Source organism: Zootoca vivipara, chromosome 6 (assembly GCF_965207765.1).
Source record: "Zootoca vivipara chromosome 6, rZooViv2.hap1.1, whole genome shotgun sequence".
Classification (NCBI taxonomy): Eukaryota; Metazoa; Chordata; class Lepidosauria; order Squamata; family Lacertidae; genus Zootoca; species Zootoca vivipara.
Genome location: NC_142589.1, coordinates 69,087,198 through 69,114,760, shown reverse-complemented (window position 1 = coordinate 69,114,760; position 27,563 = coordinate 69,087,198). Strand labels below are relative to the sequence as shown.

The 27,563-nt window shown below is 48.1% G+C and overlaps 1 protein-coding gene and 1 long non-coding RNA gene across 2 annotated transcripts in view; one reads left to right on the top strand and one right to left on the bottom strand.

Moving 5' to 3' along the window:
- Positions 1–27,563, bottom strand: part of LOC148685398 (uncharacterized) — a 60,372-nt gene that overhangs the window by 26,408 nt on the left and 6,401 nt on the right. The gene's annotated exons all lie outside the window — the stretch shown is intronic.
- LOC118086740 (FXYD domain-containing ion transport regulator 7) lies at positions 1,271–21,379 on the top strand. Its single transcript, XM_035118733.3, has 6 exons — positions 1,271–1,675; positions 16,333–16,365; positions 16,754–16,828; positions 18,966–18,999; positions 19,145–19,179; positions 20,578–21,379. The coding sequence occupies exons 1-6, from the start codon at positions 1,648–1,650 to the stop codon at positions 20,595–20,597; spliced, it is 225 nt and encodes a 74-aa protein (XP_034974624.2). The 5' UTR covers positions 1,271–1,647; the 3' UTR covers positions 20,598–21,379.

Sequence of the window (27,563 nt, the reverse complement as noted above, 5' to 3'; positions counted from 1 at the left end):
CTTCACAGCATTAAAAAACAAAAACAAAACGGCACCAGTCACACCCTGCCGGCTCTCTCACTTTTTGTGCTGTTGATGTACCTGGATATGGTAACGGAGAATTGCGTTCTTTTCCCCTGTTAACGTTGACCTTGCATTTGCTTGTATTATTTCATCCTAATATTAAATTTGATTCGTTGACTTTGCCTTGCATACTTGTTTTCAGTTGTGCCGTGCATTTTTGAAGGATTTTTTTAATAAAAAAAATCACAAATAAAAAGTGGCTGATGTCGCTCGTGAACTGCTTTGGATATAAAGTCAAACCACTGTGGGAAAGTGGCATATCCATTAAGCCAGGGGTTCCCAACAAAATTTTCTCGAGGACCCCTCATCGAGCCGCTATTGTGACAAGGACCCCCATTAATTCCTAATCCTAAAATTAAAAAGTGGTTTTATTTATTTTTCAGTTGTTTTCCTCTTTTCTTTATCCTTCTTGGGGGGGGGGGGCGTTGGTGTGGTGGTGGCTGTGGTGGCGGCGGTGTGATGGCCGTCTGGGAGTCGGGGGGTTTCCCTCTGGAGGGGGGGGGGTTTCTACCCTTTCACCTGGGTTGAGGGTGGTGGTGGGGCCCTCTCTTCCCTGTCGTCCCCTCTTCTTTTCTCCTCCTCTGGGGGTGGCTGTATTTGCAGTGGTAGCAGCGCCAGCAGGTTCGGTGCGGCCTTTGTTCTTTGGGTCCCCACGAGGCTCCCCGTGTGGCGCGCAGGAGCTGCGGGATCGGGGGCCTTCGCTTGGGGGGGCTCCTTCCCCCTCTTGGGCAGCTAGGGGTGATGGCGACTGCAGTCGCGAGGCAGGCCCCCCAGGATCGTTGCGTGGTGGGAGGTCTGCGGGGGGGCCTCAGCGGCTCCTCGCTTGCTCCGTCGGACGGGGTCCGCGGCCTGGAAGGTGGTTTCGGGCCTCTAGGCCCAGGGGTTCCGCCGAGTCTCCGGCCGGGCGCACTCAGCCTCGGTCCGGTGGGGTCACCGGGGGGCCTTCAGCGGCTCCCCGGTTGATCCACCGGGCTCGCTTGGCGCCCGCGCACCGGCGGCGGCAGTTCCATCGGTTCCGGCGGGCCAGAGGCTTGGCATCTAATAGCATCTTGAGGACCCCTCTGGCATAGCTCGCGGACCCCTGGGGGTCCCCGGACCACCTGTTGGGAACCACTGCATTAAGCAAATAAAGGCTTTTTAAAAAGTTCTTTGCCCCTCCTCCCACAACCACTCAAACCTTCTAAGCTAGTGGATACCACTACATCTTGTCTGGGGGTGGGGGAGAAGAGGAGGTGTGATTCTGGGAGCTGGGATTCCTGGGTTCTCTTTCCTAAGGGTCCAGGGGTGCAGCACGTGGGGCGGTAAGAAGCAAGTCCAAGGTCTGAGGTTTCCTCCTCCTCCTTCCTCGATCCTCCTCTCACTTTCCACTGGCCCCTCCCTCCCCACGTGGAACGAAGAGGGAGAGAGAGAGAGAAGCGGGGGGGGGAGAGGAAGAGAGGGGGAAAAACACCCGCCAGCCCCGCATCTTCACGCCAGTCTTAGCGCTTCTCCCTCCCAGCCGGGCTGTGCCGCATTCGCTCTTGGCTACGGATCGGACCCGCGAAGAGGAGCAGCTGAGTCACCGCATCGACCACCACCACCACCATGGCTACCCCCCCGACGGCCCTCCATGGTGAGATTTTCCCCCTCCCACCTCCGGGGGAGACGGGGCAAGGACTGGGTGAGAGGGGCTTCCGAGCGGGGCACCCCACAAGCTCATCTAGTCCAGCCCCCCGCTTTGCCCAAGACTAGATATTGCGGGGAAGGAGGAAGCCTCCTTGGAAATCAATGAGCTTTCTGGGTTGGGGGGGGTAGTTTAGGTATTTGCCCGCCACATTATTAGCCACCCCCTTCCTTCCAGAAGCAGAGAGAAATTGGAGGAGTGGGGCGCTGATGGGAGACCCCGCACAAAACCCACTCCTTTGCGCGGGCAAAACGGAAGCCCCGCTTGGTTCAAACGAGACTCGTTTCTCCGGGCAAAAACGAACCAGCAGATTTCCTTTGAAGGAGCCGGGAATCCGGAGCTCCTGCTCCGGAATCGCTCCGGAGCGGACGGAAGAACTTCCGAGTTGGGTGTCGAAAACTGCGCTAACCCTGGCTGCACTGAATTGCCCCGCTCCCTCCTTTCCCTGCAATTCCTTACATCAGGAGGCAGGAGGATATGTGTGTGTGTTTGTGTGTTGCGGGGTGGAGTGTGGGGGGGGGGCAGCGCTTGTGCTTCTGCAACTTTAAGGCACCGGGGAGCAGCTGCGATGGGGAGACGGTCCCACGGAATGAACTCCGCGGGGGCTGCAGGACCACCCCCAGGAAACCTTGGCTGGCTTGGGGCTGCTGGCAGTTTGTTGGGAGCCGGCAGGTGCTCCGTGTGCGAGCGAGCACCCTTTGCCCTGGCGTTTCTCTCTGTGTGGCTGTTGCTTAGCTGGAGACTGCAGAGGCAGGTGTGAAGCTGTTGCCTTCCTGCTTCCTTCCTGCCTCGCCTCCCCTCCTCTCCCCCCCCCCCAGCATAATTCCCCCGGGAGGAGTTGCTGCAGGGGTTAGATGTGTGGGCTGTGTGTGTGTGTGTGTTTGCAGTCACATAGCATGTTGCCCGGCTCACTGCAGTCCTGGGAAGCCTGAAGTCATCAGCTTCTGCAGCTGCTGTTTGACTGACAGCACGGGGAGGACCAGGATGCTGTCCGGCAGCAGCGGCGGCAGCCTCTGTGCATTAAGGGGGTTGGTTGGATGCTTGGATGGAATGTGCAACTTTGCAGAAGCAGGGATGCTGCGGTTGTTTTGATGGTGGGGGTTGGCAGCGGGGTGGGAGAGGGAGAGTTTCTGCAGAGCTCTGAATGCCCAGTCAGTTGTGCTTGTGTGCTGCGTACAATGTATATGCCCTGTTTACTTTTCCCGGCTTCTGCAGTGTTGAGAGTTGTGGCTTGTGCTTGTGGTGCAGAGGAGTGTGTGTGTGTGTGTGTGTGTGTGTGTGTGTGAGAGAGAGAGAGAGAGAGATTTACAGAAATTGTTGTAGATGATATCACTCACATCTATGATGCTTCATACCATGTCAGACTGTTTGTCCACCCAGTCCAGTAAACTGACCAGCAGCAGATCTCCAAGATCTCAGACAGAGGGTCCCCCACCCCACTGCCTGCTGCCTGACCCTTTTTAACTGGTAATATTGGAAACCGAACTCAGGACCTTCTGAATGCAAAGCATTGGCTCCCTGCCTGAACTTTGCCCCCCCCCCCAAGACCACACATGCTAAGATCCACTTCTTCGGACATAATAATAATAATAATAATAATAATAATAATAATAATAATAATAATAATAATTTTTTATTTGTACCCCGCCCATCTGGCTGAGTCTCCCCAGCCACTCTGGGCGGCTTCCAGTCGAATACCACAACAATACAGCAATAGCACAATGCCAAACCGTGGTTAAAGAACCTTTGCCAGAGTTTCCCGTGAAACCCACATGGAGAAACTGTGTTGCGTGGACCAGAATCAGAAACCATGGTTTGTAATGGGTTTTCAAACTACGATTTGCAGTAACTGTAGCATCTGAATGGATGAATTGCAGTTACAGTTGCTGTTCCACCTCCAAGGGCTGGTACACCCAGAAAAGAGAGTGCTGAGCAGACAGAAAAAGGAAAGCAAGTGAGCCACTCTGAACCACGGTTTGCCTGCTGTACATTTGAAAACACAAACTGGTTTGGGATCTAAACGATGGCTGGTGCAAACCATGGTTTGGCACAAAGTCTGAAGAGACACAGCCTTCTTGACATCTCACTCTCCCTAATTTACATCCATTACATTAATGTGCCTGGATAGCTCATTTTAATGGAGTATCTCCTCAATATAAAAGTTGTCTCGGTTAGGATGTGATTGTGGACAGGAGCAAAAACAGATGCTGTACCCTCTTGGCTTACTCGTATAAATGATGTTGTCCTGGGCGTGTTAGGGTGCATGCTTGAGCCGATTCTACGAATGCCATGTTACCATTGTGTGTGTGTGAAGTTTCAGGCTAGGTGCAGATGGTGTGATTGTGTGTACCATCTGCTAGTTTTGTGTGCGTGCATGAATGGCATTTTCTCCTGGGTGTGTATGTTGTATTGAGTGGGTGTTTGCAAGAGGGCAAGATCTGCGATTCTGTGCATTTGAGTGCATGGCCATGATATCTAGTTTGTCCTGTACATTTGGGGCCTGGTAGTGATGGATGTTCCTAGTTCCCATGGGGATGTTCCTAGTTCCCATGGGGAATCAGGAGGGCACTTGTCAGGTAAACATACATAGGAGTTAGATGCTAAGGGTGAGACAACAATTGATAATAGGGGCATGAATACATTCCACCTCCCCATCAAACACCCCACACCCCACACCCCACACCATATGGTATTACATGTACTGTGTGTGTACAGGCATAAGGTTCTTCTACTCAAGTGAGTAGGGGGTAACTACTACTACTACTTTCTGAGTTGCCTCAGACACTCTGGGCAGCTTCCAACACATAGAAAAACATAATAAAACATTAAACCTTCACAACCTCCCTATAGCCTTCAGGCGTCTTCTAAATGTTGTATAGGGTTGGAGCACCCTTAAGGAAACCTTCAAGCCCCACTGCTGACTTCCTCCAATTTCAGCTAAATCATACCCTCTCAATAGATGTCTAAAAACAGAAGCTGAAATGGCTGTCAAAAAGGCTAAGGGGGACAGACTCCCTCCCTGAACTTGAAGCACTGCCTATTTTTGGACGATATGCCTGGATTTCGGGTTCTCCAGTTTTAGGACTCCGTTCCCTGATTCTTTTCATTACCAATCATCTTGGTTTTAAAACAAGAAAATGTTACCAGTGCGTATCTTGTTTTATTGGTCTTAAAGCTTGCAACTGGATCAATGCAGTAGGCAGAGTCTTTGGGGAATAGTTACTTCCATCCTCTGCAAAAATCAACAAACCCTCGTATATACATTTCCCCCCTGCAAATGTGAACAGTTATTCTGGAATATTTTATGGACTGTGATTTAAGTATTAAATTATGGCTTATGCTGAGTATTATCGGGCTCCCTAATCAAATCTAAGCTCTTTTCATTTGCTTGATCCAGTTTGTAGGTTAAAGCTGTTACAGCTGTAGACATGCATGGTTCGTAGTGATGTGGAATGCTCGGCCATTGGGGTGACAGGCTGGTGGGGACAAGAGCACAATATATCTCCTTCTCCATACATTCATTTAACACCGGGGTGGTGGTGGTGTGCATAGAGCTAACTTAGAATGTGTAGATTATTCGCTGGAGGGTCTCTGTAGCCCTTGGGGAAGGACCGTATCTAAGTGGTAGAGGATCTGCTTCACATGCAGGTGGTTCCAGGTTCAGTCCCCAGCATTTCCAGGTAGAAGAGACTCCCTGCTTGAAATCCTGGAGAGCTGCTGCCAGTCAGTGTAGACAATACTGAGCTAGACGGACCAGTGGCCTCACTCTGTAGAAGGCAGCTTCCTATGTTCCCCTCCTCCATGTGATCCAACAACCAGGGTACCTGAGGTTTCATAAAAGGGATGTTTGCCAGGGACGAAGCAAGGGAACAAGCCTCTATTACACATAATGGTCAAAATGTGTGCGCCCATCTCCCCTGTTTGAAGTGTGGTTGTAATACACTCTGGAAAAGTGACCCTGTGGCAGGATATGTTGGTGAATAAGGTGTTGCTTGGGAGGGACTTTTGGATCAGCCACCAGGCTGCAGGCGTTCTAGGAAAGGTGTACGTCTGTTTACTAGGGAAGGCGAGCGTACAGGGTGTGCTTTTGTGTGTGTTCGTGCATGCATGCATGCATCCAGCAGTCTGCAACAGTTCCCCTCCTCCTCTTCGTGATGGAACTGCCCTCTCTGCCCAGGCCAAGGTGATGTGCTTTCCTGCACGCAGACTGGGGAGTTGGAGGGAGTCAGGAAAGATTATTGTCTGCTACATGCATCGATCCCAGCCACAGAGGGCTATGCGTCTGCTTCGTAACTCAGCTGCTCAGGGCCATTTGCAGTGGCAAACTTAAGTTTGGGTACTCCGCAGCAGTCAACAGGGAGATCCAGACAATCGCAGCTCCTTGCTAAGCATGCTTGTATGATGTAAAGGTTTGTTGCATTCAGTGCCAGATTTATGTATAAGCTAAACAAGCTATAGCCTAGGCCCCCACTCTCTTGGGGGGCCCCAAAAAAATTAAAGGGAAAAAACCCCTGGATGTACATTCCCAAAAATATAAGATAAAAAACAAATAAAACAAAACCTTCATACAGCAACAGTGTTTTATGTTGTGTAGCCTCCTATGATGTAAGTAACGGGCCCTGCCTGCTAGCCTGCTCCCTAAAATATCTCTGGTTTGCTCATTGCTATATCAATTACTTTGATAAAATACATATTTTGTTATGTGCTAATGGCTTTAGATACCTATTAGGTCCATAAATTACCATATAGCATATACTGAACACAGGAAACAGCAACAATTTATTGTTGACAAAGGACAGCTGGACATATAAAGCACCCCATTACCTTCAGTAGCTTAGGTCCTCATCAAACCTAAATCCGGCCCTGGTTGCATTCGTTCTTTAGTTGTTTAGATGTACACTTACAGCAATTTGCTCAGGGCTAAAATAAATGTACTGGGCATGGTAGTCCCTAAACTGCTTGGGATAAACACATACCAGATTCCCAAATGTGAGCACTGGCTGTTACTTGCCTTCACATCTGTTTGCATTTTTCATGTATGCCCTGCTAGAAGTGCGGTTGCTACCTGTTCATTGGGAAAGTCCTCTCCCCACTCCAAACCAGTGAGTTAAATAAATAGCCCCTTTTGGAACCCTTGCATTCCCAGGCTACCTATCATTCGAAAATCCCTTCTGTAACGTTTGAGAAAGCCTTTCCCTCTCAGCCTCTAGGAGAAAGCTTCCCTTGGCAAGTTTGGGCAGCCTGCAAAACCGTACAACCATAGATTTCTCCACATCTGCATTTGTTTGTTTGCTTGTTTGATATACTTCCCTTCATCAAAAGATCTCAGGGCAGCTCACTAGATAACAATACAAGATAAGAGCTCAAAGAAATAGTTAAAACAGAAGCAACAAAACAACTTAGCCAGATGGGTGGGGTATAAATAATATAATCGGCACCATCATAATTATTAATAACCCCACCTCACACAAACACATCACACATCTAAAAGACTGCAGAACATTACTCAGCCAAAGGCCTGGTTGAAGAGGAATGTTTTTGCCTGGTGCCTTAAAATATATATAATGAAGATGCCAAGTGAACCTCCCTGGGGAGAGCATTCCACAAACAATGAAAAAGGGCCTCAGATTTACTAGGGAAAACAGGTAGGAAGTAAATTCCACGTGAATTCAGATACCTACGGGAGCACCAACCTCATTAGGGAATACTCTTCTGGGGTATTATTCACAGAATCACATCTATTGTTGGTTTTTAACCCAAGTTACCAAATGTGGAAACATTTAGGCTGCAGTCCTGGGCCCACTTACCTGGGAGTTGAACTCAGTGGGGTTTGTTTCTGATTATAGGCTTGGAATGTGTAGGGCTGAACTGCTAGGTTTGTTTCTGTGGTCATCAATAGCCACTGAACACGTAATTTGAATTAGGGAGGGCGAAGGGCATTCTCAGCCACCTTGATTTTGTGGTCAAACAGAATGGTTTAAAGGATATTAAGGATTTCAGAAATCTGTGGTAGCTGATCATGAGGACATGCCTTGTGACACCAACAGAGACTTCCTCTGATATTTCTGCTGCTATTTTTCGCCAGCAGAGAAACCTAAGAGCTGTCACTTACGTGTAGTGCTGGATGTTTGCATATTCATGAGAAGTGGTTGCTATTTGTGCCCGATGGAGAATTATTTGAGGTGAAAAGCTCCATTAGGCTCCTGGCAAATAGAGGGACCTATTGGACAAGAGCGCAAGTTTTTAAATGTGTGACAGAACTCTTCGATTTGCCCGCTGAAGAGTTCTGTCTCTCCTTGAAGCTTGAGTCCTCCTATGCCACTAGAGCCCAATCTCCCCCCCCCCCAAATCTGTTCCATAGCTGATCCAGTAACAACTGGCTGTACTTGCTCATACCATGATAAATGAGACAGTTCCTCCATCAAAGCTCTTGCCTGCCTATCCACAATTTTAAGGAGATACTACTGTGCAGAATAATATTGGTGACTCATAATTAATGTATTACTTCTCATTTGAAGTATTTTACAGTCCTTATCTCACTGAGCCTCATAAGAAGCCTGTAGGCTCCTGCTTTATTACTTCCATTTCAGAGATGGAGAAGTCAAGTTAAACCATAGTGAGTTGTCTAGGACCACCCTCTGAGCCCATTGACAACTTCGCATTTGAGTAACAGATGAAACGAAATTCACACAAATTTGAAATTCATTAACACCTCCATATTCAGATTTGATTTTTTAAAAAAGTTCAGACCATCCAGTTTTGCTTCTGAAATTCAAATGAATATGATATTTAAAAGAACATGAACTAATTTTTGTAGGTGAATTTTAAGGCAAGTATTCTCACTAAAGTCAACATCTCTGCACCTTAAAAACTAAGTAACCAACAGTCTCCATAGTTGGGTGTAGTGAAAAACAATCCGATGGGCAGGTTTTATAAACAAATTCAGATTAGAATCTGCTGGAGACTAAAGTCCTCTCCAAAATTTCTTTCTGCTCTACAACAAACTCTTAAACAGTATTTGCAATAGCAACAATAATACAGTAATACTCATGATCAGAGCTTAATTTTTAAAGAGGGGCCAGACTAAAATATGAACTACACATGTAAATAGGTTTCAAGCCTGCTTAACTGTCATGATTACCAACCAATAACTCTGGAACTATAATGTGAAGATGCATTGGGGCTTCTAAAAGGGGGTTCTTTGCACACACAAAACTGCAACTCCCAGAATCCTTGGGGGAAGCCACATTATTTACTGCTGAGTTTCCATTTGTAGTGTGCAAATAGTGTCTAAAATCATACTACTACCCCGCCAACCTGGAACTCTACTTAAGCCTAGATGGCAGGCTGAGTCACTGATGAGGGAAAGACACTCTGCACATGCTTAGGGCCACTGATCTTAATTGCGTTTCTAGGGCCGAGCTCTGGCATTCTGAGAACAGGCTCTGTGACTTAATTACTGGAGCCGTCTAGCCCAGAATGAAACTACTTGTGGTCAACAAACCACTAATGCTTATCGTATCAGAGCAGATATTGTTGCCTATTAAGAGTTCCTGCCTCAGGCAGTCTTCAGATGCAGAAGTACCTTTCCAAACGCTCACAGTCCCTAACCTACCACCAGCATTATCCTGGACCCCTGCCCAGCAAGAATCTGCCAGCCGAAGAAATGCTGTTTTACTTCAAGGACTTCTGAGGGGCTGGCCTGGAGCCACACACACCCCACCTCCACCTTCCAACCTGGAATCCCAAATTCTGAACAGGGTCAGCACTTTGAACAGAATTCCTAGGCATCTTCAGCACTGCAGAGAATCAGTCTCCTCTTATAGGCTGCTTTGGTTTTGGTGGACAAGCAAGGGAAGAGAGTGCCAATGGACGTCCTCGGTCTGACTGTGGCAGGAGGTGGTGTGGGGAGGAGAGAGAGAGAGAGATAGAGAGAGATATGCTTCTCCATTTAATAAGCATCTCTGGGAAACGCCTCTCCACTTTATCGCTGCGGCTGCCCTGGTTATTGCTGTCTGCAGGGTGTTTCCCTGGCCTGCTTCCAGAACTTTCTGGGAAACCTGCTGACTCAGTGGTGGGGGAGCTTGACCCACACGCCAGCCTCCTGCCTGGCCCCCTGGATTCCTGGATAGGTCGCAGGGGCTACAGGAGGGGCAGAGGGGAGGCAGGAAGGGTGAGAGATGGGACTCTTGGGAGCGCAAGAGGGGATCTGAGGACACGGGTGGTCATTTTCATTCGTCAGCCCTCATCTTTCAGGGCAGTTGTGGGTTTAAAGAATAGGGGTGCTTGTTTCGTGGTGGGGAGCAGGCGGAGCCCCAGCCAGGAAAGTTTCCTGTCGACAGCTGGCAAGGCGCCAGCTGCGTGGCTCCCCAAGCGAGGATCCTGTCTCCTCAGCTGCCCCCTCCTAGCCCTGGCAGCGGATTAAGACACTGCGCCTGGCTATGCGGTGTCCTGTCTCCATGGCAACTCCCATCCCCTGCATTGGAGTTTGCATTATTCATCCGCAGTCCCTGCGCTGCAGCAGCAACCGCCCTCAATCTTGCATCAAGCACTTTGGAGCCCTCTCCTTACCTATATTCTGCAGATAGGTTTGGGCGGGGGGGGGGGGGGGGGGAGAAGGAATCACTTATGCAGGTGACCAGGGTGGGTTTGTTTTATTATGAGGCAGGGGCACCAGGAAGCAGGCCCTGCTTCCAATAAGCCAGAATGATGGAGCCGAGATCTGCTCTTAGAGGAGGGGCATAGGTGGCGTTTTGACTTAGGGGGACAGTGGGAGGGGGCACTTTTGAGAATGGGAGAAGGGAGCAAGTGAAAACCGGTGTGCGTGTGTGATCGTTAACTCTCAATTTTAACATCAGCTCCAGCCGTAATAGAGAAAGCTGCCTGCTGCCTGAAGTATAAATATATATCGGGAGACGTTGCAGCAGCTGGCATTTTCTCTTTTTGTGTTGCTCCTAAAAGACATAGCAGTTCCATTTGGAAATCTGGGGGCATATCAGGTTTTGCACCAAAAGGGATGGATAGAGGGAGAGGTTGATGGTGCAGAGAATTGGGGAGGTTTTTTTTGGGAGGGAGGTTCTGTGTGAGAGGTGAGTGGCATTTTCAAAAAGGTGGAAAAATGTCAGTGTGGGCAGGTGTGTATATTTGTGTAGCTGGGTTATCTTTGGCTATGCAGATGATTTTTTTAAAAAAATGTATTAATTTATCCCACTTTTTCCTCGAAGGAGCTCAAGATGGCCCTGGTGCTTCTTTTCCCTCCCCATTTCATCCTCACAACAACCCTGTGAGGTAGGCTGGGCTGAGAGACAGTGACTCGCTAAAGCTCACCCAGGGAGCTTCATGGCTGAATGGGGCTTTGAACCCCAATTTCCCAGATCCTAGTCCGACACTCTAACCCAGGCACCCCCAAACTCTGCCCTCCAGATGTTTTGGGACTGTAAATCCCATTATCCCTAACTAACAGGACCAGAGGTCAGGTATGATGGGAATTGTAGTCTCAAAACATCTGGAGGGCAGTGTTTGGGGATGCCTGCTCTAACCATTGCACCACACAGTCTCCCCAATGATTTTCTCAAGTTGAGGGGAGTTTGACTCCTGTATGGATTGCAAGAAGCTGGAGGATATGGGAGAGCTCCATCGATCTGCCTTTCCTGCAAATATGGCTGAAATTATATGTGATGTATCTAGACCTCTGTTGGCCAAACACCTGTGGGATGTCATGTTCACTGGAAATGGGTTTGAAGTCATAACCTCTGGCCTAGAACCTCTTCCACCAAAGCCTAGATGGCTGGCTGTGTGTGATTAGTTACTGGTGAAGGAAAGGCACTCTGTATATGCCCAGAGTCAATCTTGATGATGTTCCTTGTTCTATGGCCCTGGCATTCTGAAAATGGCCTCTGTGGCTAATCGCTGGTGCAGCTTACATTTGCCCTCTATGTGGAATGTGATCCACCACACACCCCCACAAGTCAGAAACGTGGCAATATTTCAAGTTGGAAGGAGATATCAACGATGTTCCTCACAGGCAGAATGGTCTCCCCCATCACCTGCTAGTAAATCCTTTTAACTGGTGATACCAGGAATTGAACCTGGGGCCTTCTGCCTTCAATGCAGGTGCCCTGCCACCGAGTAAAAAGGATCCACCATTGCCTGTAAGCACCCCAGACTCCCTGATGAGTCAATGCCATTCTGTCCTGTCTTGACAGTACTGCTTGAATCATTATTAGGGCACATCTGCACTGCAAAATTAAAACCAATTTGAAACTTGTTTTACTCTCCAAGTCTCTTCTGAAGGATCATGGGAATTGGCATTTTTGGAAGGTACTGGGAAGTTTGTGTTAAGAGAGACCAGACCCTTCACCAGGACATGAGTTCACAGAGTTCCTCAGTTGGGAACTTCAGCCACTAAAGAGGTTTAGAAACTAGTTTGAATGTATAGGCTCTGCAAACCCAGAACACCAAAGGGCAGAAACCTATAAGGGCCTTCATGATTCATTGAAAGTGAGATTAGATTAGATGGCAGGTTGCCGTACTGTTGGATCTCCCATCTTTGCCTTCTTCAAGGGACCACTTGCACAACAAGCAAAACGCTTTCTGTACCACTCAAGAAAGAGGTACTCTTTTGCGAGATTTATTTCCCTCCGATTGCACACCTTTTGTGGGCATGCACAAGACCAGAACCACATTCCCAGCTCAGAGGCAGCCTCCAGAATTGCATTGTTAAAAGATGCTACCCAGTGTGGTCCAAGACCACTGTTTGGAGAACTAGGGCCTGCCCTTCCATTAGATGCCAGGGTATGGTCTGAAGGAACGTGAGACCACCCACCGCCTTACTGAAGCTAGACAGGTCCAAGTCTGGTTCATTTCTGGAAGGGTGACGCCTTGGTTTCAATGACGGAAGAAACACAATACAGTACATCATTGTAAGAAAATAAACACACAAAAAATAAATTTAGGAAGATTAAGGCAGTTGCTTCAAATTGTAGGCAATACTAAAGGATGTCAAACTGCCAGTTATTTACATTTTTTTTTACCATGGGGAGGGGACACCATTTGAATTTTCCAATTAGGTATCAAAACATCTTAGAGTCAGAAGCAAAACACTCCTAACCAGAGTTGCTATACACACACACACAGAGGCAGGCACTAAATGGTGAATTCTTAGAAAAACGTGTTCTTCATTCTACAATGGCAAAAATCCCATCCTGGCCTGGAAGCAAGTGATAGGTGTCAATTCATATTTGTTACCTTTAAAAGGTTGAAAGCAGCTGCAGTCTCTGCACCTCTCAACCCACTGCCCATTGGTCCCACTACCTCCCCTCCTTTTCCACTTACTGTATCAAGGACAACTTATAGTTTTGCTGAATAACAGGTAGGGTAGAATAGCTTAGTGAGTGGAGGACCATGGTCAACCCCCCCAGCTATTATATAATCACTCATTGCTTTAGATTTTATGAAGTTAGAAGAACGATACCTATTTGAACCCACTCATGCCACGCTCGAATCCTGTCTTGATCTACACAAGGCAGTAAAGCAGGTCAGTTATTAGCACTACCAAGGAGGGCTCCTAGGAAGCAATTTGCTCCAACAGCACCAAGGAGAGCTCCCAGTAAGAAGGGGTGGGAGAGGCCCTTTGAGCTTCTTTTTCCAGTCCACTCCTTTTTTGAAGAACTAGAAAAGGGGTGGGACACCTCTGACCAAAGGAGCAAATGCACTCCTCCAAGCCTCTTTCTGTGGTCGTTGGGACTCTCCCCATGCCATAGCCTCTCTCCAGGACACACCCCTCACCAACCTTACTTTGCACCTTCCTTAGATGCTTTTGCCTGTTTGGAATTTGTCCTTAAGCTCTGATCATGCCTCTTGCTTGCCTGGATGAAATGTGTGTGTGTGTGTGTGTGTGTGTGTGCGTGTGCGTGTGCGTGTGTATGCGTGCGTGCGTGCATGTAGGTAGTAGCCTACTATACCAAGGTAACATGTACATTCATGGCTCTACCCACTTTTGCCTTTGGGCACTCCTACCAGGCAACGAGACCTTTGGCCTGAAAAATGTTCCCAAGCCCTGAACTATGGTGAGGTAGTGTGGGAGTCAGTTTGTTCCTCAAGCCCCAGGCAAATTGCTTGCGAGAGTCCTGGTTCTGGTTCTACGACACCTGATTTAGATGTAGTGATGACCACCAAGCTTGATGGTTTTCAAAGAGGATTAGACAAATTCATGGACGGTGAGGCCATCAGTGTCTACTAGACATTCTGGCTATGTTCTGCCTCTACTGCTGGAGGCAGCATGCTGGGAAACAAATAGGGAGGGTGCTACTACATTCATGTCCCACTTGGGGGCTTCTCACAGGCATCTGGTTGGCCACTGTGAGAGCAGGATGCTGGACTAAATGGGCCTTTGGCCTGATCCAGCAGGTCTCTTCTTATGTGGGCTCCTGCCTGGTAGCTTTGGGTTTCAGCACCTTCTTAAGCACCAGACAGGAACCTGGTGCAGCTCCTTGGGCAGTGATGCTGTAGCCTCCAATTCAGTGTCCTGGTCACTGCAGACCAGGACTCTCGCGTCATGGCACATCCTGTGTCCAATGGTTTGAAGGGAACCATTAATTTCAGTAACACTGAAATGTTCTTCAGATTCACCAGATTGTGCTCCCTAAACTGAGAAATTTAGAAGGATCGTCATGGAAGGCTTAGAGGATACTTAGAAGAAGCTAGGCAATAACCTCTTAAATAAGAACAGGACAGCAACAGGAAATGCATGGCAATACCCAGGTACACCCCAGGTAGTGTGGTTGCTGACCTTGAGCCAGACATCTTGGTCTCGTACACCCCAGGTAGTGTGGTTGCTGACCTTGAGCCAGACATCTTGGAGAGTGAAGTCAAATGGGCCTTAGAAAGCACTGCTAATAACAAAGCCAGTGGAAGTGATGATATTCCAGCTGAACTATTTAAAATTTTAAAAGATGATGCTGTTAAGGTGCTACACCCAATATGCCAGCAAGTTTGGAAAACTCAGCAATGGCCAGAGGATTGGAGAAGATCAGTCTACATCCCAATTCCAAAGAAGGGCAGTGCCAAAGAATGCTCCAACTACCGCACAATTGCGCTCATTTCACACGCTAGCAAGGTTATGCTTAAAATTCTACAAGGCAGGCTTAGGCAGTATGTGGACCGAGAACTCCCAGAAGTGCAAGCTGGATTTCGAAAGGGCAGAGGAACCAGAGACCAAATAGCAAACATGCGCTGGATTATGGAGAAAGCTAGAGAGTTCCAGAAAAACGTCTACTTCTGCTTCATTGACTATGCAAAAGCCTTTGACTGTGTCGACCACAGCAAACTATGGCAAGTTCTTAAAGAAATGGGAGTGCCTGATCACCTCATCTGTCTCCTGAGAAATCTCTATGTGGGACAAGAAGCTACAGTTAGAACTGGATATGGAACAACTGATTGGTTCAAAATTGGGAAAGGAGTACGACAAGGTTGTATATTGTCTCCCTGCTTATTTAACTTATATGCAGAATTCATCATGCGAAAGGCTGGACTAGATGAATCCCAAGCAGGAATTAAGATTGCCGGAAGAAATATCAACAACCTCAGATATGCAGATGACACAACCTTGATGGCAGAAAGCGAGGAGGAATTAAAGAACCTTTTAATGAGGGTGAAAGAGGAGAGCGCAAAATATGGTCTGAAGCTCAACATCAAAAAAACCAAGATCATGGCCACTGGTCCCATCACCTCCTGGCAAATGGAAGGGGAAGAAATGGAGGCAGTGAGAGATTTTACTTTCTTGGGCTCCTTGATCACTGCAGATGGTGACAGCAGTCACGAAATTAAAAGACGCCTGCTTCTTGGGAGAAAAGCAATGACAAACCTAGACAGCATCTTAAAAAGCAGAGACATCACCTTGCCGACAAAGGTCCGTATAGTTAAAGCTATGGTTTTCCCAGTAGTGATGTATGGAAGTGAGAGCTGGACCATAAAGAAGGCTGATCGCCGAAGAATTGATGCTTTTGAATTATGGTGCTGGAGGAGACTCTTGAGAGTCCCATGGACTGCTAAAAGATCAAACCTATCAATTCTTAAGGAAATTAGCCCTGAGTGCTCCCTGGAAGGACAGATCGTGAAGCTGAGGCTCCAATACTTTGGCCACCTCATGAGAAGAGAAGAATCCTTGGAAAAGACTCTGATGTTGGGAAAGATTGAGGGCACTAGGAGAAGGGGACGACAGAGGACAAGATGGTTGGACAGTGTCCTCGAAGCTACGAACATGAGTTTGACCAAACTACGGGAGGCAGTGCAAGACAGGAGTGCCTGGCGTGCTATGGTCCATGGGGTCACGAAGAGTCGGACACGACTAAACGACTAAACAACAACAACAACCCAGGTACAACTAAGCCCAGCGCCACCTAGTGACTAATGAGTATAATGACACTATCCACATAGTAAGCCTATGCAGGAATGAACTGTACAACATTTTTTTATTTAAGCCATTGTTTTGTAGTGACCCCTATTGGGTGTGGCATTACCCAACACAATGATTTACCAGCCAATGAAATGAAATGCACAATAGGCCTGGTTGCTCACTGTACTCTCACTCTCTGTTTTCTCCCCAGATAACAGCAGCCACATGGACCCCTTCACCTATGGTGAGTAATGTTGTAGAAATGCAGCAAAGTCGCTGGGTCTGAGGGCTGTGTCATACCCAAAGTAGACCCACTGAAATTACTGAGCATGGCTAACTTGGGTCCACTATTCTCAACGGGATCTGCTCGGAGAAGAATTTATCTGGAGATCCTTTTGCCCCACATGAGAAGGAAGAGATATTGTAGGGAGTTGGCAGCCCCCCGGGGGTCCCTTCCAACTCTAGGTGGGGGGTGTTAAAATGTTGGGGTGCTTGGGTGGCAGTGACTGGGTTTTACAGGGAGAGGGAGGGCATGTTTCTGGGTGGCAGATACGGCATCTGAGGCATCTTGGTTTGGGTGCTTGGGTGACCATGAGCATCATGCATTCTGACCGGCTCCATTACCCTTCCAGACTATGATACGCTGCGCACAGTGGGATTGGTCTTGGCCATCGTCATGTTTGTGCTGGGAATCTTGATAGCGCTGAGTGAGTCATTTCTTTTTTTATTGATGTATGCTTCCTTTATGCCTCTCTTGGTTCCTACACTGGCCTCCCTGTCTGGTTCCCTCAGCTCCCAGTTCTGATATTTTACTTGGGTCCAATATGTGCCCTATTCTGCAGACAAACCACCCAAATGCAGATACCTGTATCAGCCAAAGGAATCAGCAGCTACTGAAAAAAATCTGGCCTTCCTTCCTTCCTTCCTTCCTTCTGTCTACAGGGTTCTAGTTCTTAAAGTTGCTCAACAAAAAAATGCAGAAGTAACATCTCAGGCAACTTTTGATGCCAGAGGTGCCAGGGGATTAGGGGCCTACAATAGCTCCCTGCTTATCCCCTCCAATGACTAGTAGAAGCAACATAAATGAGATGCCACAGTGATGCAGTGGCTAGCATGTTGAACATTGACCAACATCCATATCCCTGTTCAGCCACAACGCTCACTGGTTGATTTTGAACCAGTCATAGGAAGGTAGCTTATATCAAGTCAAGACTCTTATGCATTCCAGTCCAGGGTTGTCTCCCTTGGTTGGAAGCAGCTCTCCAGAAACTCATGGAGATGTCTTTCCCATCTCCTGTTACTTGATCTTTTAAAGTAGATATGCTGGAGATTGAACATTGGGACCTTCAGTCTTCAAGGCATGAGCTGTTCCACTGAACAATGGTGTTGGTCCTTGTCATGAAAGAAGGGTGGGGCACACGTGATAGATAGGCAGATACAAGAATGTAACATAAGCAAATTTAGTCATATTCTGCATCATGCGTATACATAACAGCATAAGAAAAGCTTTGCTGGGTCAGACCAAAGGTCCAACATCCTGTTCTCACAATGGCCAACCAGATGCCTATGGGAAACCTGCTTTCGGGATGAGAGTGCAAGGAATTCTGCTTTTCTGGGCACTTATAATTTTCATCCCAGAGCATAGACAACCTTATCCACTGTGAGATACAGAAATGCAAGATACAGCTGCCTGTGATGGGCCTGGAGTAGTGACTTCTCACCTTCCAGGGCATCTCCCTAGGTATATATATACACATGTGTGTGTGTGTGTGTGTGTGTGTGTGTGTGTATACACACACACACACACACACACACACACACACACACACACACACACATCTCCCTAGGTGTATATATACATTTGTCACTGAGGCCACCCAGAGGAGCTCTGTTACAGACCCTTGACTGGCCTCAGCTAGATGTCAGTCATTTAATTTCTCCTCCAGCAGTGATTGAGGAAGACCATTTTAGGCTGACAGGCCTTTGCAGCCATTAAAAACATTATTGATTAGCTGATCACCTTAATGATGATTTTGTATTGTTTTTAAATAGTGTTTTACATTTTATTGCTGAGCAATGCCCTTATATTTTATGACACAGCTGTAATCTTTTCATAAACAAAATATTAAAAGGAAATTACTTTTTAATAGCAGCCTGTTAAGGACCTGTGTGACCTTTCAGGACTGCGCTGAATATTGAGGTGGCAGTTGAAAGAGTGGCAGCGGTGGAGGAAGGAAGGAAACTGGGATAATGAGAGGAGAAGAGTTAATTGCCTTGTTAAAGCCCCTATTAGTTTTATCTAGACAAGGTGATAAATGGTGGCGAGGGGGTAGGCATGCTGTAAAGTTAACAAGCTAGTTTGCCTACATTGTGCACTGATCTTTCAGGAGTAAATATGAAAAAGGGCGCCCTTCCCCTTTCTCATTATCAAGACACTCACCCACCTTTCGCTATAGAGCTACAAAATGCCCAAGTTCAGCTCACTTGAATGCTCCAGTCCTAAATCAGAGCCGCATTTCACTACAAAGTACAGCTGAGGCCAGTGGGTCTACTGTGTCTTTTGAGGGGGGGAGGGGTCATTTCCTCCACTCTAGACCATGCTAATGCTGAGAGCTCTGAACAGCACTACATGGCTCCTTTTCCAGCTGGGCAGCATCGCTAAATAAGAGCATTCTTATGGGGTGAGGTTACGCTGCAACATTTTGTTACAGGCCCCAGTAGTATTTTTATTTATTTATGAATGACACTTCATCCCACCAGATAGCAAGACAGGATCATTGTCACAGACCCCCAGCCCTTCCCTTCCACTCATACTTTGCTCTCTCTTTTTCCTTCCTCTTGCAGGTAAAAAGTTCAAGTGCAAAAAATCTGACCCCAGGTAGGTGCTTCCTGACCACCTTCTCTCTTGTCTTCATCCCTGACCTGAACTCTGCAACACCCCCCACCTAACCTCCCTCCTCCTCAAACGTTTTGCCCTTCATCCCTATTCACTTGTTCTCTTTTCTGTGTCTTCATCTCTGCAGCCTGTCGGACCCCAGGGCATCGGGCAAGACTCCTAGTAAGTGTGACATGGCCTTGGGAGGGAGGGAGGCACAGGGCACACAACCTCTTTCTCTCTCTCTTTTCAATCTACTTAAAAGCAGACCAGGGGTCCGTGGTGGCCGGTGCATTGGGATTGGCAGGGTGGGCAGGCCAACAGTAGGGGGCGCCAGAGAGACCAATAGGTGAAGCCAGAGCCAATGACAGGCGAAGCCAACTAATTTTATCCTCACCTTCTTCCCTGTTGAGTTCCACAAATGCAACACTGAGACCATACCTTCCAACACGCCATGGCCTGAATCTGGGACGCCATCTTCTGGGTCCACACTCTCGAGCAAATCATGTGGCCCGCGTGAGATTGCCCCCCCCCCAGCACTGTTTTCAGGCACAGCACCCAAAAACATGAGTTTTGGGGTGCCTTGAAATGCAGATTTCTGTGCGCCATGATGCAGCCCAAAATAGTGTGAGATCATGATGGCCATTTGGGCCACTGTCCTCTTGTAAGAAAAAAAGGGATGTCCTGTTTTTTTCCAGGGCAGTTGACGGGTATGGGTGATACTAAGGAGGAGGAAGCTGACAGCCAGGGCCCTCCCTGCACCCCGGACTGTGTGCTAAGGCAGGCAGGTGGGGGGTTGTCTGAGGGGCAGACTGAGGTTGGCGAGGCTGTGCCTCATATGCATGCCCTAACAGACCAGCCTCCACTGCCAGTGGTCCACCTGAACTGCCATATTTTACCCATAAGAGAAGTCACGTTTATTAGACGTTTATTAGAAGTCACGTTTATTCATTGTGATTTCTTTTCAGAGAGGTTAGGCAGCGTTGCTTCAGAGGCAGCCATCACCTCAATTTCCAGCGCATCCATTTCCTTGCTGAAAAAATAGATTAATAAAAATAAATATTTGGGGGGGGGAGGAAGGGAATGGGCCCTGTTGCACAAGAGGGCTGAATCCACTTCGGTGGTGCAAGCTGGATTTGCCAGGATGCGGCCGGACCACCGTAAGAACAGCTACCCACCTGAAAGTGCCCAGAGTGTTTTGCCGAAGCAAAAACAGCCCCCCCCCGATTTGCGTTTGCGCACATGCGAAAGTGCCTGCCTCTCTGCCCCCTGCCCCTTGCGGAGGCATTGAGGAAATTGCAAGAGGGAGGGAGGCTTGAAGCTCCCACACCTGAGGTAACCTCCCGCCCACCTTCCGTTACCATGGAGTTTGCTGACGTCGGAGGGGATGCTGAGGACTCTATGGTGACGCCATGGCAACGGAGAGCACGATTCCTGCAGCAGCTGGGAAGCCTACAGGGAGACATTGTTTGCCAGGGCTCCCGAATGCTAGGATTCGTCTCTCCCCATCTTGCCACTCTTCTCTCAAACTCTCCCTCTCTCATTCTTCTTCTTCTTCTTCCTCTTCTCTCTCTCTTTCAGCTCCAGCTGGCGGTGTGTAGGTGCCCTCTCAAATCTCTGCTGCTCCCGACTGGCTGGGGGATGAACTGCGCCCAGGAACATTTCTCCTGAGACCTTGGCACCTTGGCACCGACTGCCCGGGAGGGGGAGGGGCTCTCCGTTCTATCCTCGACAAGGGAGGGGCAATTTTATAACCAGTTAGCTCTTGCGCTTCCATTGCATGACGGGGGCAGGCACCTGGGCGGGGTTGGGGGCGCTACACAGGCCATGAGGTAGCAAAGTCCCTCCACCTGTCTGTTTCAGCTGGCACCCACCCCGCTGGGGGCTGGTTCCCATAACCCCCAAAACAGGGTCCCTTTAAACTGCAATAACGCTGCCTGCTGCCACCCTCTGGGAAACACCCACGCCACGCGCCCCCCCCCCCAGCAATGCCCCCTTGCTTCTGGGCATATTAATCCCCCCATAGCTGCTGCTGCTTTGCTTTCTGTGCCTCCCGCTACGCTGTGAGAAAAAGTCCAATGACCACGATAGCCACAAGGGGGACGGGGATTCTTCCCAAGAGCCAATCTGCCCCAGTGCTAGAAACCAGGCTGCTTTTTTTGGGTGGGGTGGTGGTGTTGGGCCACCTGTGAAGCCAAGGATAGGGCCAGCCGAAGGAATAAAAAGGAGCGAGGGAGGGCTTGCTTTTGTGGCATACACTCCACTTCCCCCAGGGGGCGCTGCTCACAGCTTCTCCTTGCTGTACCATCCACATCTCCATGTCTCTCATCCAAGCATGGAGCAAACTTTGACCAATCAATAAACGTGGGTTGTTTTTTTCTAACTAGACTCGCTTGCTTCGTTTTGTTTGTTGGTACCCTAATGGGCTCAAAAGTTCCATCTCACCATTGGGTAGCTCAATGGGTTAGAGCATGGTGCCTATAACGCCAAGGTTGCAGGTTCGATTCCCCGTGTGGGACAAATGCATATTCCTGCATTGCAGGGGGTTGGACTTAGATGATTCTCAGGGTCCTTCCCAACTCTACAAGCCTATGATTCCAAGCTGTCTTGGGATCTGCAATTCTGAACTTGCTGGATAAGGGGCAGGAGTTGGGCTCTAAAAGAGCTGAGCTCTCCTAAACCCTCCCCCCTTTTTACTGATCTTCCGCTCCTACGAGAAGTGAGGTTACAGGGAACTCGGCAGAGGGCCTTCTCGGTAGTGGCGCCCGCCTTGTGGAATACCCTCCCATCAGATGTCAAGGAAATAAACAACTATCTGACTTTTAGAAGACATCTGAAGGCAGCCCTGTTTAGGGAAGTTTTTAATGTCTGATGTGTTATTCTGTTTTTAGTCCTCTGTTGGGAGCCACCCAGAGTGGCTGGGGAAACCCATCCAGATGGGCGGGGCGTACTACTACTACTACTACTACTAATTCTCTAGAACTAAGGAATAAGCTACACACCAGGTTGTAGGCAGCTAAGTTCTATGTGGAGTACACTCATAGAAATTAATGAACATAGGTTTCTCATGCTAATTAATCCCAGTGGGCCTAATGCTGCAAACAACCCTTTGTATTAAATGTGGGGTTGCACTTATGATGCCTTTTTAAATGGCGGCTTTGGGAGGGGCTGATTAGGATCAGGTAGAAAAGATAAAGGAGCCCTGGACGGTTAAGTCCAGTCAAAGGCGACTATGAGGTTGTGGCGCTCATCTTGCTTTCAGGCGAGGGAGCCAGCGTTTGTCTGCAGACAGCTTTCCAGGTCATGTGGCCAGCATGACCAAACCGCTTCAGGCGCAACGGAACACCGTGACAAGTGCCAGAGCTCACAGAAATGCCGTTTACCGTCCCGCCACAGCGGTACCTATTTATCTACTTGCACTGGTATGCCTTTAAACTGCTAGGTTGGCAGAAGCTAGGACAGAGCAAAGCGAGCTCACCCCGTTGCGTGGATTCAAACTACCGATCTTCCGATTGGAATCAAGGCCTGCTACTTGCCATGTGTGGAGGGGAAGCTGCAATTGGCCCCAAACGTGTCTTCCTTCCTGACAAAGGTAAGAGCTGGTGGAGAAGGCAGATCTCAGCCTGAGAGTGGAGAACGTTAAATAAAGTTACGGTGTGCCATAACAGCTGCTATTTTTGAGAAGAAAAAAAAAACATTAAAAAAAACACAGCCCAGATGTGTTAAATGCAATAATGCATTTAATTGCAACGTTTAGTCAGGCCCTTCTGAGAAGAAAAGGCCTTGATCTTCTTATTGAGATCCCTCTTTTTGTTTTTCCGCTGGCTTTTAACATTGGCTTGGTCAGCAGAAACGAGCAACTGAATGTGCTCCTCTCCATGGTGTGAAGTGTTTCACCTGCCAACTGGCCGCATCTTAGGCTGCAGAAGAACGGCACAGGCGGCTTTGTTTTGCGGCCAGTTGGCAACCCTGGAACATCTAATCAGCGTTATTGTGGCGATGGGGAGGGTGGTGGAAAAAACCCACCAGCCATTCTTGGAACGCTGGCATCCTTACTAAGGAAGGGATGAATGAGCAGCTGCCTGCGCTGCGGCCTGGTAAACTGCCATGATCAGAAGAAAGAGGAACACAACACATACAGAAAGAGGCAAAATGAGAGGGTTTGTGAGGCCGCTGTGCTGCCAACAAGGGCCAATCCACACTTCCGCTTGTCCTGTGCCTAGAAAACAAGGATCTGAGCAGTTTCCTGCTTGTCCTGTACTTCCTAGGCACGGGTCTGTATGCAATTTGCCTAAAATAGAATAATAGAATTGTAGAGTTGGAAGGGACCCTCAGGGTCATCTAGTCCATCCCACTGCAATGCAGGAATATGCAGGGAGTGAACCTGCAAGCTTGGCATTATCAGCACTATGCTCAGCACCAACTGAGCAGTTTTGCCTTTGCCCTGCCGCTTTCCCACTGAAAACCTGCTCTTTAGTGATAAATCAGAACAAACAGCAATCTGTGGGAAAACCCAATTGACATTTGCTCCAGTTCAGCAGAAAATAGGAGGTTTTCCCAGCCGGGGGGGGGGGGGGAGTAGTTGGGCATACAGAAATGTGGATGAGCCCTCAGTCTGTAGAAAAACAGATCCAGGGGCTGAGCCATGCCTCTAAATATATCCAGCATTGTGGGGCCTCCTCTCCCGAGACTGCAAGAAAAATGTGCTCTCTTTAGCGACCAGGCAATACGCAGGGTCTTGTTTACTTTCCTTTAGGTACCAGTTTCCAACCATACTTGGGACTTTATACAGTGGTATCGCTACTTATGAATTTAATGCGTTCCGAACGCACATTCGTAAGTTGAAAAAAATTGTAAGTCAAATCCCATAGGAATGCATTGGGAGAAAAGATTCGTAAGTCGAAGCAACCCTATCTAAAAATTCGTAAGTAGAAAAAATCCTATCTAAACCGCACCCAAGATGGCGGACAGAGCTCCTTTCGTAAGTAGAAACATTCGTAAGTAGAGTTATTCGTAAGTAGAGGTACCACTGTATTATGGGAAGTAATTCACAAATCCAATAAAGCTAATGCTCCATATTCTGAATGGTGTCATCTGCTGAGCCAACCACTGCCAAGGCTGAGAAACCCACATTGTGAATGCAGCCGTGGCTGCCAAGATAACGCTTAATTCCGGTGCTTTGGGGGAGTTGAAAAATGAGATGCTGGTACACATATCTTGATAAAAGCGCCATGGGTGCCCACACAAAAGAGTTGCCATGGGTAGCAAGAAAAGAAATGATGGTCCTCTGTGCCGGTGGGGATCATCCCATGCAAAAAAGCACCACATAATTCCACCCTAATGCCATCACAAATGTCCAAGTTTTGCAAGCTCGCTCTCATTGTGCAAAGGGGGCTTTAGGAGAGCCTGAATATTTCCCCAGACCCCTCCAAATGCCACTGCCTCTCACCCTAGCAACCCCATCCTCCCCATCAGCCTATAGTGAACAAGCAGGTCATTACCTAGCCAATCAGATTTGGCTGCAGGATGACACCGAGGCCAAACAGAATTTGCCTTCTCTATGAATTATGGTAGCTTTATTAGACCTCAGTGACGGTTTGAAGCCCAACCTGATTGGCTACGTTCCCTTTCTCCATGCTAGTGTCCTCCAGCTGTTCTGGACTACAACTCCCATCAGCCTGAGCCAGCATGGGTTCTCTTATTCTGAAGTGGGGAGCTATGGGGCAGTGGTTTGGGGGACCATGGGCAGGACAGTTATTTGGGTCCCCTTTAAAGGTACGAAAGTCAAGCCAAGCATAACATTTCACTTATTTCTATACATGTAGCTAAAATGAAAGTAAGGGATGATTGTATCACAATACGTTCCATCATTTTTTATTACAACCGGGGTGGAGAATATCACTTAATACACTCTAAATACATGAATGCAAGTCACAAAAAGAAGCAAGTTGTGACCTTCACATGTGGTACTCATACATAAACAGAAACAGCCCCCCCAACCTCTTTAAAAAGCATATTAGTAGGAGGAGCATATGGTGAGTTGGTGATAACCAGTTCACTGATAAAAATTGCCATAGTGATTAATCCTATACGAGTAAATTCTCTAGTTTCCTATTTAATGAAACAAACTTTTCCAAGCCTTCTCGGAAGCAAAGCCCTCAGTTCAAATCACCATGAACCAAACTTTCCCCAATTTTATGTTCAGCTGAAACCAATACTAATCCTACTAGACACTCTCGCAACATTTTGGAGGGCTGTTAGAGGCAGTCCTTTGCTTGAAGATCTCCTCCGTTTGAAGGCTGCCAAGCCCAAGGCTAGTTTAAAAGCAAGGAACCACCCAAAGGGGAGCAGAAGGGTTTCTGAAGTTTCCCATCCTGGTCAACAGACCAAAGAGGCAGATGCAAACATCTCCTGGTGCCCCCCCCCCCGCTATGGCGAGATGCACTCTGCTTCTCCCGAAAGCACAGCCACTGTTTCTTAAATTTAAATATGTGCATGTAAATTACCATGTGCAGATATTATGCAAATTGGCATTCTCTTTTGTCCTTGCGGCTGGTGATTCGAATCCCTATAATCGGCCACCCCAAGCACACAGCGTCCCCTTTTCGGCTCAGCTGAGTTTTGGAAGAAGGAAAACAGGCAGGGCTCTCTCTGTGTCCTTTCTGGGAAGCAGGTCTGGGCTTAAGGAGAAGCAAGAAAAAATGGGCAGATTCTTGTGGGCGACTTTTGGATAAAAAATTAATAATGATGCCACACATATGGCGTCGCCAGATGACCTGTTCAGCGAACATTCATTCATCCAGACAAATTAATCCTGATTTGCTTGCTGGCTTTTTATACATCTTTCTTGTAATCCTTCGCTCCTTTACCCATTGCTGTGCATTTCTGCACACTGCAGTTCTGTGCTGCTGTTTGGCTATTCTCACACTGACTATGCCTGTTCTTTTTGTTTTCCTTGCACCATATTTTCATTCCATTTTTTCAAAACCTGCCCTGGGACCATTCAGCAAAGGGGAGGGCAGAGGCAAGAGTGAGCGGAGCAACAGATTATAATGTCACCTTTGTACAGTAGGCACCTTTCTGTATACACACACACACACACCTCCCTGCCTTCCATTCAGGTAAGTAAGAAGCATGGGGAGAGCTCAAGGGCACATTCCAGCCAGGCAAAAACACTTAAGGAGGGGCCAAAGCAGGGCCAGTGAGGGGTGTGGCTTGGGGAGCATCCAGAGGGCCAGGTAGGAGGGCTACATCTATCTCCTGGGCTTGAGGTCTTCACCCCTGCTGTGTCCCCAAATGCTTCCTGCCCCACCGGCTTGCTGAACTCTGGTGCTGATACAGAAAGGGCTGCAGAAACTTCTGCCACATCAGGGAAGGGGAGTGATCAAAGGTGCCCTTGTAATGCATTTATACTCCCCAGAGCCGGCCCACCGATTAGGTAGGCTGAAGCACCCGCCTCAGGCGGTGGAAGTGGAAGTGTTTCACCTTGGGTGGAGAAATGGGATGGGCCACCCCTCCCCAGAGGAGTCCAGAAATAGGGATCACATTGGTGGTGTGGGTGGGGAGTTCCTTCCTTGCTGTAATAAAGATTTGTTCTGGCTTTTAGCCACCAGAGGGCAGAACAACTCCAAAAAAGTTGGGAGTTACTCAAAACCTTATACCTGTACAGGGATACCTCGGGTTACGAACACGATCCGTTCCGGGATGCAGTTTGTAACCTGAAATGGTCGTAAACCGAAGCGCCATTTTGCGCATGTGCAAACTGCGATTTCTGCGCTTTGAGCATGCGCAAATTGTGTGTGCGGTGAAAATACTTCCGAGTTTGTGGAGTTTGTAACCCGAGGTGTTTGTAACCCGAGGTACGACTATAAGAACACAATGAGGTGCCTTAAACACCATGGTATTATTAAATGCACTTTTAACTAAAGTGCATATGAAGTTGTCATGTGTGTTACAATAGCAAAAGCAGCCATGCATCCTCCCAATCTGGATCAGCTCTCTCTCTCCCCCCCCCCCCCCCCGGTTTCCCTATGAATAATCAACACATACCACTATAGGCTCCCCACTCTCCCAAACACTATTTGCTGCAAAAGAACCCACACCTTCAAAAGAGGCAGAGATTTTTAGTGGGGAAAAGGTATGGGGGAAAGGGCTAATCCACTCAAATTCATGTGCTATGGGGCTTTGTTTCTTGTGCATTCATCCCGATTTCCTTGCACAATGCTCATGCAACAGTTATACAATTCCTGGTTTTTATTGGGCATCTGTTCTGATTTGTTTGTGGAGAGGTTACACATCAGTGAGCCTTCATCCTGATCTGCTTGCACAGTGTTTATACATAGAATCATAAATATTTTAATTGTAGAACTGGAAGGGATCCTGAGGGTCCTCTAGTCCAACCCCCTGCAATGCAGGGATCTCAGCTAAAGCAGCCGCGACAGATGGCCATCCAACCTCTGCTTAAAAACCTCCAAGGAAGGAGAAGCCACAGTCTTCTGAGGGAGACCATTCCACTGTCAAAAGCTCTTAAGGTCCGAAAGATCTTCCTACCCTCCAGAGCAGGAGAA